The sequence below is a fragment of the Littorina saxatilis genome, linkage group LG6, assembly GCF_037325665.1.
Source record: "Littorina saxatilis isolate snail1 linkage group LG6, US_GU_Lsax_2.0, whole genome shotgun sequence".
NCBI classification, from domain to species: Eukaryota; Metazoa; Mollusca; class Gastropoda; order Littorinimorpha; family Littorinidae; genus Littorina; species Littorina saxatilis.
In genome coordinates this window covers 46,943,188-46,958,770 of record NC_090250.1, presented here as the reverse complement: position 1 = coordinate 46,958,770, position 15,583 = coordinate 46,943,188, and the positions used below count along the sequence as shown (strand labels likewise).

The 15,583-nt window shown below is 41.5% G+C and overlaps 2 protein-coding genes across 2 annotated transcripts in view; one reads left to right on the top strand and one right to left on the bottom strand.

Moving 5' to 3' along the window:
- Positions 1–1,798, top strand: part of LOC138969359 (uncharacterized) — an 8,045-nt gene extending 6,247 nt beyond the window's left edge. Inside the window, exons 4-5 of the mRNA XM_070342132.1 lie at positions 38–292; positions 1,643–1,798. Of these exons, the coding sequence (XP_070198233.1) occupies positions 38–292; positions 1,643–1,704 (317 nt within the window). The 3' untranslated portion in view covers positions 1,705–1,798. The remainder of the gene's footprint in view (positions 1–37; positions 293–1,642) is intronic.
- Positions 1,799–2,054: 256 nt separating this feature from the next.
- Positions 2,055–15,562, bottom strand: LOC138969358 (STAGA complex 65 subunit gamma-like). The gene is made up of 10 exons (XM_070342131.1): positions 15,314–15,562; positions 13,796–13,922; positions 11,812–11,933; positions 10,492–10,601; positions 9,375–9,496; positions 7,318–7,535; positions 6,485–6,576; positions 5,310–5,412; positions 4,105–4,317; positions 2,055–2,346 (listed from the first exon to the last, which is right to left on the bottom strand). The coding sequence occupies exons 1-10, from the start codon at positions 15,466–15,468 to the stop codon at positions 2,334–2,336; spliced, it is 1,275 nt and encodes a 424-aa protein (XP_070198232.1). The 5' UTR covers positions 15,469–15,562; the 3' UTR covers positions 2,055–2,333.
- Positions 15,563–15,583: the final 21 nt, after the last annotated feature.

Here is a 15,583-nt window from a genome sequence, read left to right as displayed (position 1 = left end):
ACAGTAATGGAAGTGTCCGCGCTGTGTTTCCCTCCAGTGCCTCACTACTCAATGCTCTACGTGCTGGACACTGACTATGTCGACTTTGCTGTCATCGCTCACTGCACCAGCGCGGTCGCCGCCGACTTCAAGTTCTACTGCAGCGTCTTCAACCTGTTTCTGCTCAAGCGACAGTCACCCTCAACCCACGTCGACGTCGTTCGCGCTTTCGACACCTCCACGACCAAGAACATGCTGGAGAAAGCGTGTAAGGGAGACGTGTGGTTCAAGTCTGTGATCAACACTGTACCAGGTGAGGAAGAGGAAGGAATGAGAAAGTGCTCTTTTACTGATTATATAATACGTTCCATGGCTTTTTAAACACGTTTTTGAATAAAATATTGTTTTAACCATTGAGAAAGTTAATACAGTGGAACCTCCTTTTAATCCCCCCGCGGGTTAGGGGGAAGAATTTACCCGATGCTCCCCAGCATGTCGTAAGAGGCGACTAACGGATTCTGTTTCTCTTTTTACCCTTGTTAAGTGTTTCTTGTATAGAATATAGTCAATTTTTGTAAAGATTTTAGTCAAGCAGTATGTAAGAAATGTTAAGTCCTTTGTACTGGAAACTTGCATTCTCCCAGTAAGGTAATACATTGTACTACGTTGCAAGCCCCTGGAGCACATTTTTGATTAGTGCTTTTGTGAACAAGAAACAATTGACAAGTGGCTCTATCCCATCTCCCCCCTTGCCCCGTCGCGATATAACCGTCGTGGTTGAAAACCACGTTAACACCAAAGAAAGAAAGAAAGAACCTCCTTTTAAGGCTCTCCAATTAAAGACTTCCTCCGCACCCACCCACCCACCCACCTCCCCCCTTTTGACCATGCTTTATCTTTATTAGCTGTTCTGTTTGTAACCTAGCTCTATATATTTCCCTTTGTTTTGAGACTTTCTCTTTTTTGGACCTGCTTTTCTCAGATTTTAAGCGGTCTGAAAAACCGGCATGGTTGGCCTAGTGGTAAGGCGTCCGGGCCGGGTCATACCTAAGACTTTAAAATTGGCAATCTAGTGGCTGCTCCGCCTGGCGTCTGGCATTATGGGGTTAGTGCTAGGACTGGTTGGTCCGATGTCAGAATAATGTGACTGGGTGAGACATGAAGCCTGTGCTGCGACTTCTGTCTTGTGTGTGGCGCACGTTATATGTCAAAGCAGCACCGCCCTGATATGGCCCTTCGTGGTCGGCTGGGCGTTAAGCAAACAAACAAACAAACAAACAAGCGGTCTGAAAAGGGGGGCTCCCACTGTATCCAAAAAACAAATTTACTATTTTACTATTTTTTTCTCTTGAACGTTCACAAACGAATGTGCACTCACAAATGTGAGAAAGCACATGAACACACATAGAAAGAGATCCACACACACACACACACACACACACATATTTAATATTGCGACTCCCGAAAACACACACACACACAAAAAAAGCATGTTAGCATTACTGTACTTATTCTTTCACTCTTAGAAAATAAAGTTCAATTTAATTCAGTTCAATTCTTTCTCTCTCTGTCAAAAAAGCGCACTGTGTGAATCTTCCAATACACTTTGAATTCAGATTATATCTTGTGATAAATACACATATTTTCTTGCACTTTTTTTCAGTGTGCCAGCGCTCTTCCGTGAAATTTACCACGCCAGGTGTCTACGAGATTGGCAGCCTGTGATGGCTCTTGTTCTTGTTGCTATTTTGTTGTTTTAAAATTGTTGAGCCGTTTTCTTGTTCAAAGTAAACAAGTAGAGAAAAAATCTCCAGTCCGATGTACTTTCTTGCAATGTGCTTGCACCATTGTGACACAGAGAGAGATAGCACGCTGGAATATGTGTGCGTGTGTGTGTGTGAACACCTGTCGGTAGGTGTGTATAATTGTCTTTGTAAGTGAAGTACTATTCATAATTCAAAATATAAAATATTGGCAATTCTCACACACACAATCAACACACACAATCAATCGGTCAAAGCAAAAGACTGTTACGCTACCTCATTCAACTTCTAAAAACACACAAATAGCAATGCTGATGGTTCCCAGGAAGATTTATTCACTTTCTTCACATAATAATAATTTATATGTAAAAACCGTATCCCTCATAATCATAACAATAACACACGCACACAAGCACACACACACTCACAAACACTCTCTCCTTGCATCCATTCTTCATGTCCATCTGTCTCTCTCCCCCTCTTTCTTGCTGCCTCTTTTCTAATGACATGGGCCTGTACATCTCTGACAGTGTACAGGCGTGTCATCATGACGTATTTGTTAAGCTGTACTTCTTCATGGCACTGCGAGGGTCAAGATGATTTCCTGCAACAAATACACACACAATTTGAAAACTGCAGGTTTGATCTAGTGGGTAGCCCACTGGCTTTGTGACACAGAGAGAAAGAGATGATTTCCTGCAACAAATACACACACAATTTGAAAAGTGCAGGTTTGATCCAGTGGGTAGCCCACTGGCTTTGTGACAGAGAGAGAGAGAGAGAGATGATTTCCTGCAACAAATACACACACAATTTGAAAAGTGCAGGTTTGATCCAGTGGGTAGCCCACTGGCTTTGTGACAGAGAGAGAGAGAGATGATTTCCTGCAACAAATACACACACAATTTGAAAAGTGCAGGTTTGATCCAGTGGGTAGCCCACTGGCTTTGTGACAGAGAGAGAGAGAGAGAGAGATGATTTCCTGCAACAAATACACACACAATTTGAAAAGTGCAGGTTTGATCCAGTGGGTAGCCCACTGGCTTTGTGACACAGAGAGAGAGAGAGAGATGATTTCCTGCAACAAATACACACACAATTTGAAAAGTGCAGGTTTGATCCAGTGGGTAGCCCACTGGCTTTGTGACACAGAGAGAGAGAGATGATTTCCTGCAACAAATACACACACAATTTGAAAAGTGCAGGTTTGATCCAGTGGGTAGCCCACTGGCTTTGTGACACAGAGAGAGAGAGATGATTTCCTGCAACAAATACACACACAATTTGAAAAGTAAAGGTTTGATCCAGTGGGTAGCCCACTGGCTTTGTGACAGAGAGAGAGAGAGATGATTTCCTGCAACAAATACACACACAATTTGAAAAGTGCAGGTTTGATCCAGTGGGTAGCCCACTGGCTTTGTGACACAGAGAGAGAGAGAGAGATGATTTCCTGCAACAAATACACACACAATTTGAAAAGTGCAGGTTTGATCCAGTGGGTAGCCCACTGGCTTTGTGACACAGAGAGAGAGAGAGATGATTTCCTGCAACAAATACACACACAATTTGAAAAGTGCAGGTTTGATCCAGTGGGTAGCCCACTGGCTTTGTGACACAGAGAGAGAGAGATGATTTCCTGCAACAAATACACACACAATTTGAAAAGTAAAGGTTTGATCCAGTGGGTAGCCCACTGGCTTTGTGACAGAGAGAGAGAGAGATGATTTCCTGCAACAAATACACACACAATTTGAAAAGTGCAGGTTTGATCCAGTGGGTAGCCCACTGGCTTTGTGACAGAGAGAGAGAGATGATTTCCTGCAACAAATACACACACAATTTGAAAACTGCAGGTTTGATCTAGTGGGTAGCCCACTGGCTTTGTAACCAGATTGTCGCTATCAGCCTGGGTTCAAACACATCTGCAGCGGGGGAGTTGTCTGGTTTTCCATGGAGCATGCAAATAGACTGATGCGCATGTTAACCTGTTTGCTGCCAGAAAATATAGGGCAAACATGAATATGGCCCTGTCGACCTCCTGAATCACAGAAAACGCAACAGTGGAACACCTCCTCCAACACTGTCCAATCCACCAGAAACTAAGAGCAGAAACATGGCCTGCGGACACACCAGTTCAGGAGAAGATCTTCGGCACCCTGCGGAGTCTTCGCTGTACTGCAAACTTCATCAGAAGTTCCGGAGTCCCTGTCTGAGCGATCGAGAAGTAGAAGAAGACAGAAAACGCAGAACAATCACTACTCTGACGAAAAGTCCGCAAGAGAACTGCTTTCTTCATGCACAAGACAAGCCTGCAGCACCTGTCCCACATCCCACACTGAGAAAAGACATCAAGCAGACTCACTTTTTCTTGACTTTGCTGGGGCCAGTGGATGAGGGTGTGGGAGGAGAGGAAACCACAGCAGACACAGACCCCGGGTCCTGACTTGTCTCCCCTGCCTCAGTGATGGGATCTCGGGGGGTGCGTGGTGTTTGAGGAACGCTGTCCTGACCTCCGACACTGCCGCTGGTGTCTGTCACGTTCACGGGCTCGTCACTGGAGTCCACTGACTTGGCTCTGCAAATAGACAAATTCCTTTTTTTGCAAAACCTTGTACAAATATTGGAGGGGCCAATAACTAGCAAGGGGTCTGTCGGATGGAAACACGTGATTTACAGCTGAAGATTAAGGGCATACGCCTGGTAAACAGTGGGGCTGTCCATCTCAGATGTGGCCGGACTTGTCCATGGTATAAGACCATCCCTCCACCTGGCCACATACCAAAAATGAACCACCTGGCTGCTCTATGTGAACAGTGGGAATCATTGTTGACGGGGCGGGGATGTAGCTCAGTCGGTAGAGCACTGGATTTGTATCCAGTTGGCCGCTGTCAGCGTGAGTTCGTCCCCACGTTCGGCGAGAGATTTATTTCTCAGAGTCAACTTTGTGTGCAGACTCTCCTCGGTGTCCGAACACCCCCGTGTGTACACGCAAGCACAAGACCAAGTGCGCACGAAAAAGATCCTGTAATCCATGTCAGAGTTCGGTGGGTTATAGAAACAAGAAAATACCCAGCATGCTTCCTCCGAAAGCGGCGTATGGCTGCCTAAATGGCGGGGTAAAAACGGTCATACACGTAAAAGCCGTGGGAGTTTCAGCCCATGAACGAACAAACAAACAAACTCATCACAAAGTTTCAACTCACGTCAGCAGGCAGTCAGGGTGTTGACTTTTGGTATCACTGTGACCAAAAGGAGGGATGGTCTTATCCTATGTAAAACTAAAAGCCTGGTCAAATCCAAGATAATTAACCAAACGGTTTTTGGAGTGTGCCTGTAACGCTTGTAACGGGAATGTAAGACGGAGAAAGGAAGAAAGAGTACAGAGCTGTAGAAGTTACTGATGGAACAAGAAATGATAATAAAGATTTATATGTCTATGTCTGAAAAACAAACGAAACGGAGAGAGAGAGAAGTCGACAACGCAAAGGCACACAAAATCTAACGTGAGAAAAAAAGAAAGATTAGAAGAAGTGTAAAAAAAAGAAGAAGAGAAAAAAGGGTGTTTACTTGTCTTGTTCTGTCTTGACCGACTGTGGCCATTTGGACTCCACCTCTGTGGTCAGACCCCCGGCCGTCTCGTGTTCCACGGTGATCTCAAAACTGCCAAGTCCTGTGCAGCCAAAACATAATGATGAACAGAATAAGAACAAGAGACTGCAGGTGAATAGAAAAACAAGACCAAGATAACAATGAAAATGTACTCGCCAGAATCACAAACAATATTTATGTACAAGTTTTTTATTTTTTATTTTTTGTGTTTCCGGTAAGTACATTTTCATAGTTTTCTTGTCTCGTTCTTGTATTGGTGAGTACAGTATTCCTTTGTTTTTTGAACTTAGTTCATCTTACCACAGTCACTTCGTTGTTTAGATTTTTTCATAGTTATCTTGATAATGATGAACACTTAGTTGATCAACAATATTTATCCTACATACGTGAGAGAGACACTCGTGAGATAATATTCGTTGAAATCACACGTATGTATATCATGTAAATGAGGTCATGTCAAGCAAGTCTGGCAGGGACCTGTTTTTCCACTGCTTATGATGCCAAAGTCACCGAGACAAACGTCATCATAGAAACAAAATGTGCTCGCTAATTACCCTCGATTCCTCCGAAAGCGGCGTATGGCTGCCTTAATGGCGGGGTAATAACGGTCATACACGTAAAATTCCACTCGTGCAAAAACACGAGTGTACGTGGGAGTTTCAGCCCACGAACGCAGAAGAAGAAAGATTACCCTCGATGAATTTTTAGAACTAACACGTCACGCCACACTTTCAGAGTGACGTTTCTTTGCTTTGACGTAATAGATTGCACGAGGCTTTAGAAGAGATCGAGGTTCCAAAACAAGCGTGTTTTCCATTAGCGTAACAGCATGCCCATTAATGTCCCTCTGTTACAATCTCACATTATCTACTAGCTACCACAGCAACAAACAAAGCACTGATGTTACTTAAACTTCACACAGAGAAGCCACATGAATTAAAAATTACCTCATCCATTTCTTGTACCTGAGTATGGTAGAATCCCCTTTTAAGACCCCCCCCCCCCCCTTGAATGGGGATTTTCAACGTACTAAAAGTATGAACTCAACAAGAAAAGGACAGCACAGTAACTACACTGCATCATTACACAAGAAAAAAACACACACTTTTATGCATACAATAGATGTTACGTACCCTCCAGTTGTAATAGCTGTTCTGCTTCAGTAACTTCGTCATTCTCATCCAGCACAGGAAACTGAATGTCAGCACTTGATTCCTCTTTGATTCTGAACACAACACAATACAATAATACTATATTACCTCAAAAGAGAAATTGCATTGTGGCTGAAAAAACACACAATGACATTAAAACACTTCAATATAAACAACAATTACACACACACACACACACACACACACACACACACACGCATATAAAGTGCCATTTGATGTTGACACAGAGTCAGAAGCTGTCTTCAGGATATATATTTTATTCATTTATCTTATTTATTTTATGCAATTTATATCGCGCACATATCTCAACCAGGATTCAAGGCGCAGGGATTTATTTATGCCGTGCGAGATGGATTTTTTTACACAATATATCACGCATTCACCGCATTCACATCGGCCAGCAAACCTCAAGCCTATTAGGGCGAGCATTCACCTTTCACGGCCTATTATTCCAAGTCACACGGGTATTTGGTGGACATTTTTATCTATGCCTATACAATTTTGCCAGGAAAGACCCTTTTGTCAATCGTGGGATCTTTAACGTGCATATTTACCCTTAACGTAGCATCATACTTGTGTTTATAAAGCTTAACTGGAGACTTTGATAAAATTGTCAACCAAAACAATCTCAACTTTTGATTTTTTTAGTTTTACAGAACATTCCTTGAAGTATGACTTGGAAACAATAAAACAGAATTTGATGACGTGACCTTTATCCACAGGTAAAAAATAAACGAATAAATGTTACACCTCCAGGTGAAGTTAGCTAGCAGTGACAGAGAAATTCTCCAAACCTGATGACATTGAACACATCTTTCTGTGCAGTACTGTTGGCATTGGGTGACTTCACAGCACTGGCCATTGGTTCCTTCTGTTTATCGTACTCCGCCACCAGCTGTTGGCATGTTTCCATCATGTTTGTGTGGTAAGAGAGCACTCTTGTCTGATAGAAGTCATGCAGTTCAGTCACACTGCCGATTCCCATCTCATGAAACACTTGTTCCATAATGTCCTGAAATTCATTAATAGTAATACATGTCAAAAATCTATTTTCTTCTTCTTCTACCGTGCAGGTTTTTTTTTAACTCTCAGTGTCATCTTACGGTGGGAGTTTTGCTTGCCACATACTGACATAGTTCTATAGCCCGGTAGCTCAGTTAGTAGAGCACTGGACTTGTGATAGAAAGGTCGCAGGTTCGAATTCGGGCCGGGACGGACACGGGTCAACTTTATGTGCAGACCCAGAGACGGAAGCCATGTCCCACCCCCGTGTCATCACAATGGCACGTAAAAGACCTTGGTCATTCTGCCATAAGTGCAGGTGGCTGAATACACCTAAACACGCAGACACCTGGGTAGCGCGACTCCGTTGCTGCTAGCTTTCCACTGGGAGGAAGCGACCCGATTTTCCCAGCGATGGGACAATAAAGTAATGAGAATGAGAATATCCTACCACGTGGGCAGCATGATGCCCTCTTCAAGGTAGGTGTATCCGTGTGTTTCCAAGTGCCTAGACTTTTGCTGGAAACTTGTGATGTTTAACATGCGTATTAGTTTTTTGTGTGCATTTACACAAGAGGGTGGTATATTAATCCACCCACTTAGAGTCTACTAAAACTTTGGAAAATTCTCCGCTGTATCTGAGCATTGAATTCATGACTTTAGCAATGAACTAGTTGCAAAGCCAGAGCTCTACAGACTGAACATCAGACACAGTCCCCTTTAAAATCAATGAAGATGCTTTTGTAATCATAAAATGAAACACTAAAAATTAACTTCCTTATGTATCTGCAATTTTTCTTCATTAATCAGAAGTTCCGCTGGGTGCTGCAGATTTACAGGAATAACAAGCACGTGACCCAAACCAAATTCAAAATTTACATTCATGAAAATATCGACAGCTTACATATGACAAACAAAGACTGTTTACGCATTCAACTGTTCAAAAACAAATTCAATCAATCAATCAATGAGTCTTATATCGCGCATATTCCGTGGGTAAAGTTCTAGGCGCTCTGCAGTGATGCCGTGTGAGATGAAATTTTATACAGCCAGTAGATTGCAGCCATTTTGGCGCATATTTACCTTTCACGGCCTATTATTCCAAGTCACACGGGTATAGGTAGACAATTATTAACTGTGCCTAAGCAATTTTGCCAGGAAAGACCCTTTTGTCAATCGTGGGATCTTTAACGTGCACACCCAATGTAGTGTACACGGGGGGAGGTTCGGACACCGAAGAGAGTCTGCACACAAAGTTGACTCTGTGAAATAAATTTCCGCCGAACCTGGGATCGAACTCACGCTGACAGCGGCCAACTGAATACAAATCCAGCGCGCTACCAACTGAGCTATATCCCCGCCCCAGTTAAATACAAAGAAAAATGTAGGATTCTTACACAACAAGCAAAGTATTTTGTTTGAGCATAAAGCTAGGAAGATGCAAATGAAACTACACAAATCTGTTTACCCCAAAAACTTGACAAGAGTAATGGTCAAACCAAAAATAGTAATCTGATGACCAAATAGTAATCCCAGGAGTTACAAATGCCAACATTAGTAACATAAACCTAAGTTGAAGCACATTTTAAAATCGTAATCCGGACTCAAATGGAGTATTTTTTCCCAAAATCCCACACAAAAATAGTAATAAATTACTCCAAAATAGTAAGGGTAAACAGGTCTGGACTACATGTATTTTAATCCTAGGTGAACATGCAGGGAATCATTCCAGCATTCAACTAATAAAATTCAAATTCAAAGTATCAACATCTTAGACAGACCAATGGGATATTTGTAACCATTAAGTGGAAAGTACAAATGAAAATATCAACATCTTGAACACACGTACAGGAAACCCTGCTTGTCCGTGCATGGAAGCGGAATCGGCAGCATAGCGCAGGTGATTCATAAACTGCTGGTAATACTCATGTGTTGCATCTGTCAGGGTTTCCAACACAGACTCTGGAGCACCTGGAAAAGTGATCAAAAAACCAAATGAATGGAAACAAAAGAAAAAGACCTTGTATAATACTGTTCGTACTCTTGTTAAAAAGACTACAGGTAGCATTTGCATGTAAGCGTGTGTATGTGTGTGTGCGCGGGTATTGGATTGGATTGGATTGGATTGGATTGGATAAGATTTACAGTCCAGTGAGGTTACCCTCATGGAAATTCGGGCTGCTTTCTCCCCGGGGAAAGCGAGCTGCCATACATACGGCGCTACCCATATATATTTTTTTTCCTGCATGCGTGTATTCATGTTTCCTGAGACTTAATGCCGTGTGAGATGGAATTTGTTTTACTTTATTCCAAGTCCCACGGGTATTTGATGGACATTTTTATCTATGCCTATACAATTTTGCCAGGAAAGACCCTTTTGTCAATCGTGGGATCTTTAACGTGCACACCCCAATGTAGTGTACACGAAGGGACCTCGGTTTTTCGTCTCATCCGAAAGACTAGCACTTGAACCCACCACCTAGGTTAGGAAAGGGGGGAGAAAATTGCGGCCTGACCCAGGCCTGAACACGCAACCTCTTGCTTCCGAGCGCAAGTGCGTTACCACTCGGCCACCCAGACCTATATGCAACCTGTATGCACACATGCATGCATGTGTGTGTGTGATGTACATTTGTTTGTATATTTGTACCTACATACGCATGTATGTTTGCATGTACGAGGTATTAATCATATCAATTCTGAGAAATACAGTAAGTCACCAGAAAAGAGAATTAACCTTTCATTAACCTGATTAAGAAAAGCGTTGGTGCAATAATTCAACATTTAGCATTCAGCTGTTAATTACATCCGCATTTTTTTTCCTTATTACACCTAAATAAAGGGAAAAAGTAAGAGAGAAAGAATATGAAAGATCTGCACTTTCAGTCAATGAAAGCAACAACCTGTCTACAGTAATGGTCTGCGAATAGACCTACATGTTCAAGAACTTCAACACATCAACTCACTTTCAAACGACAGGTGAGCCAGTATGGCTGCCACTGAACGGCGCATCAGTCTCCGACAGGCAATCTCGTCGATCTCAGGCGGACTTTCTCCGATGCCTTTTGCAAAGTCACTGAAGTCGAAATAAATTAAAGTTTTATGCTCATGGAAATAAACATGGTTTATTGAAACTGAAACAGACTGGTCCTGACACAAGAGATATGATAAACACAGACAAAGTTTACAGAAGCATTGAAAGAACTAAATTTGATCACATATAATGATATATATATACTGCAAGTGTGGCAGGCAGGATATTATGACTTATAACTTCATTTGTTTGTGTCCTTTAAAAGAATAATCTTTTCATGTGCCTGTGCCGGAACCAGTTGCCTGTTTATTATTTGTTAAAATATGTTTCATTTGAAGTGCCTATTATTTGTTAAAATATGCTTCATTTGAAGTGCCTATTGTTTATATGGCAAGTTTTCATTGGCTTATGAAAACCGTACTCTCATTGGCTGTTTTGAAGTCAATGTTGGCTTGGAAGAATACTTTTTGTAGTGTGAGCTAAGTTCACTGCATTTTTGGTGTGCTGTCATGGTCAGTGTCACTGCATTGTTAGCTGTTACCACCTACTAAGAAGTCAACCTGTCTGTACAAGGCTCCTTTTGCTGTTAGTATTGGTTATACCCTGGCCAGACTGAGGAGTGAAAAACCCTCATAACTACTGTGAACTACGGTATTATTGAGGTATGCAATATTTATTATTGCGGTGTGACATTCTTTATTTAAGAATGGAGTTCATGTTAAACTATTCTCAGCATGTTAGATCCACATGTTGATGTTGTAAACTGTTTGCATTGTATACATATAATATTTACATGTATGCCGTTGTGTATATGATTTCTCAGTGAAGCAATGTTGCTGAACTAAATGGAATATTTTATGTATATGTATACTTGTGAGAGCCGTAATTTGTTTTAATGTTAATGTGAATCAAATGTTGTAAACAAGTTAATTATTGATTTCCAATCTTAGAACTTTATTGTCCTGGAACACCATGTTTTCATTATTTTATTTACATGTGTTTCAAGGTTTTCTTTCATGCGATTTTTATGGTGAATAAAAAAGCGAAGTCGATCTACAACACCGCCTTGTCTGAGTGCGAGACGGCTACACAAGCATAGCCTAAAAAAAATCCTTCTCTGTGCATGCACATTCACACACATCTGTTTTCGTGTTTTTTTGACATGCATGCTGTCACGAGTGTGTATGTATGGATGGTGTTGTTTTGTGCACTGGGATCAGCCATGCCTGACTTTGAACACACAACCATTCACCTGTCAAAGTCTGGAGCCAGGTATCCAAAGGGTGGTTGGGGGACATGCTTGAGAGGAGGACCATCATATTCAGGTATTGGTGGCACTGTGGGAAAGCCACTTTCTCCCTCACTGCTTTTCTTCTGAAAAAAAAAAAAGTTCAAACGAATCATTTCCAAAAGCTTGAACAAAGAAATGGCAGGGGTAAGGGGGTGGAGTCTCTTTTCTGAAACCATTGGAAGATAATAATTTATACATAACATGTATTTTTGACAGAGACCGAGACAGCCATTGTTCCCCAACGAGTTGATCTGTGCTAGCGGCGGAGTTGAATAATGATCGACAGCTGAGATCTGTGTCAAAATCTCAAATGTCATATTCTTCTACAAACTAACAATCACATTTATGTATCGATTCATTTCAGTTGGAATTAATTTTTTTATGATTGAATGAACACACTTTTGTAGTCTTGGCCCCCTTCATATTAGTATCAGTTGGCCTCTGACGTTACACGGCTCAAAGTCAAAGAAGCACACTCCAATGATACATGTTCAGGGGTGGGACTTTTCCGCGAATCCGCGGATTTCCGCGGACACAACTTACGAATTCCGCTGGAGTAATCTATTTTTACGCGTTCCATTTCATCACAGTATCTATAACTTGTTGACTGAATGATATGGAGAGAAGTGAAGATGGAACAGAACACTGGAGGGTTGAGAGTTAAATTATGCTGACTGAAAACTCCTGATAACTAATAGTCATTTTGTGCTTCAATGCATTGAATAATACTATTGCCAGTATTGGATTATGGATACATGGTTCATTACATAAGTATGCACCATTACAATGTTACCATTATTGTGTGAATGTTTATTTATTTTTTGTTGTAAAGAGGGGGGGAGGGTGGGTGGGTGTGTGAGGTGAGGAGAATATCTTTTTTCTTTTACCTTATCCAAACAAGTAGAATTTTACTCTCAGAATGCACCAGATTGTACAGATTTTAATGTACCATTTAAACATTTTTAGGGGGAGCATGCCCCCGAACCCCCCCTAGAAAAAAGGGATTTCCTCTTTGACTCACATGCGAAGCAAAAGTGAGTCTATGTACTCACCCGAGTCGTCCGTCCGTCCGGAAAACTTTAACGTTGGATATTTCTTGGACACTATTAAGTCTATCAACACCTGATGTGGCCTGATGGTGTATGGTTACAAGATCTCAAAAAACATGTGCGGCAACTTGACCTCACTTCAAGTTCAAGGTCACAGGGGCCGTAATTGTTGTCTTAAAAACGACCATTTTTCACATTTTCGCATTTTTTTCTGAAGTTATCGAGAATGGCAACCTTAGCTATGTATGCTATACAGGGCAATGTAAGCCCTATCTTTGGACACCAGTTTGGTTGACCTTGCTTCAAGGTCAAGGTCGCAAGGGTCCTTTAAAGTTGGATTGTATACATATTTTGAAGTGACCTTGACCCTGAACTATGGAAGATAACTGTTTCAAACTTAAAAATTATGTGGGGCACATGTTATGCTTTCATCATGAGACACATTTGGTCACATATGATCAAGGTCAAGGTCACTTTGACCCTTATGAAATGTGACCAAAATAAGGTAGTGAACCACTAAAAGTGACCATATCTCATGGTAGAAAGAGCCAATAAGCACCATTGTACTTCCTATGTCTTGAATTAACATTGTGTTGCATGACCTTGGATGACCTTGACCTTGGGTCAAGGTCACATATATTTTGGTAGGAAAAATGTGTAAAACAGTTCTTAGTGTATGTCATTGCTAGGTTTAGTTATTTGACCTTGACCCTGAAGGTCAAGGTCATGTAAAGGTCAAGGTCAAGCATGTGAGTCGTATGGGCTTTGCCCTTCTTGTTTTTCATCACAAGAGAGTCCCACCCCTGATGTTATGGCAGCATCAAAACAAATATCTGAGAACTGACTGGGAATATACCATTTTCTTCAACCTGGATTGGTATAACAATTGTGCTTACCACATCCGTCTGTGCTGCCTGCTGTTGTATTGTCTGGATTGCTTGTCGAGTTTTGCGAGCATGTTGCAGTAGACGGATGGTGTGCTGAGTGGTGGGATCAATCTGAAACCACTTAGCCGGCAAAGGTCTGCACAAGAGTGACATTATGTAAAAAATTGAAATGATATAAATGTCAGAAAACTAAGGTAAAAAATTAAGGTTTAAATTAGAGCTATCCGACCATACACACACACACACACACACAAACACACACACATGCAGCGCTCCATCAAGCTACTACTGTGCTAGAGCTAGCAATAGATGATTTTCAGAAATAACTCTGTCGGGTTTGTTTGGGTTTCGGAAGAGCGAATACTATTCTCAAAATCTGACAAACATTGGAGGGGCCAATCAGCAGCCCTGAAAGTGGCGAGTATTTTACTCGCCTTGGCGAGTAGAAACATGTAACTGGCGAGTAGAAATGTTCATCTACTCGCCAAATGCGAGTAAAGTTGCTGAAACAAATGCATGGTTGGTTTGGCGAGTAAACGTTACTCTCTGGCTAGTACATTCTGAGAACAGCTAGCTAATTAATGCTAGTGCATCATTTTTTTTAACTTTCAGGGCTGGTCAGTACTGTAGTAAGGCACAAAAAAAAAAAAGTCTGTTTACGGTATCCCGACCGACCGTATTTTTTCACGCGACCCTAGACTTTTTTTTGGCATTTGGGGGGAGAAAAAAAATGTAAAAAATGTAAAAAATACTAAAAATAAAAAGTCTTTGTTTTTTGGCAAAATAACTTAAAAATATGTTTTTTTGGGAAAAAAAAAAAATAAAAAAATCCCGACCTACTATTTTTTTGGCCTATGTTACCGTAAACAGACTATTTTTTTTTTTGTTGCCTAAGGGGTGTGTCAGAAACACTTGGACAGGAGCACGTGTTTCCAACACACCCCTTGCTACAGTGATTGGCCGCTCCAATGTTTGTCAGAGGTTTTGGCAAGGTTTTTTTCTCTTCCGCTACCCATACAAACCTGACAGAGTTCTTTTCGGAATTCGTCTGTCCCGTTTGATCTCAAGATTACCGGTCGTATTTGAATGTAATATAGTGTGCAAACCAAATTAGTAAACCTCCAAATGAGAGAGAGAGAGAGAGAGAGAGAGAGAGAGAGAGAGAGAGAGAGAGAGAGAGAGAGAGAGAGAGAGAGAGAGAGAGAGAGAGAGAGAGAGAGAGAGAACAATTCTTTATTTAACAAGGGTAATAGAGTAAGCAGTGATCTGCTTTTTTACATCGGGCCCTTGCCCTAAAGAGGGACTAGTCTAAAATGGCTAAAGAATAAACACCTAAATGAAACAACTGCTACATGATTATGAATAAACAGAAGTAAGAACATTTTATAAATTTACATACAATACATTGTATACATGAAAAATGTGAGTTCATTTGACGTGATAGAGAGAGAGAGAGAGAGAGAGAGAGAGAGAGAGAGAGAGAGAGAGAGAGAGAGAGAGAGAGAGAGAGAGTTTAACAGGCCCTACTCATTTGATGGAGGGTGATGCCTGCTTGAAGGTTGGAACAGAGGGGGACCCTCAACTTCTACTGCTCGTGGTTTGCTTAGCTCCTCCCTCTCCAAAGCAGCGATGCCTGAATCCTGCTCAGGAGCAGTAGGAATGTCTCCCCAAAACCCAGACATGTCATATGCGCTTTACAATTCTTCGACTGGACGTAAAGCAAGCAGTAACTAGTCTTGAAATTGTTTTGGTTTCGAAAAGAAACCGGAAATTAAATCGTGCTATAAAGTAGCGCCG

Excerpts from the sequence above, each read along its gene's own strand:
- LOC138969358 (XM_070342131.1), bottom strand. The coding sequence starts at position 15,468 with ATGTCTGGGTTTTGGGGAGACATTCCTACTGCTCCTGAGCAGGATTCA. Across the intron at positions 11,934-13,795 it reads AGGCAGCACAGACGGATGTG|AAGAAAAGCAGTGAGGGAGA; the intron begins GTAAGCACAATT and ends TTTTTTTTTCAG. Across the intron at positions 5,413-6,484 it reads ACAGCTATTACAACTGGAGG|GACTTGGCAGTTTTGAGATC; the intron begins GTACGTAACATC and ends TTGGCTGCACAG.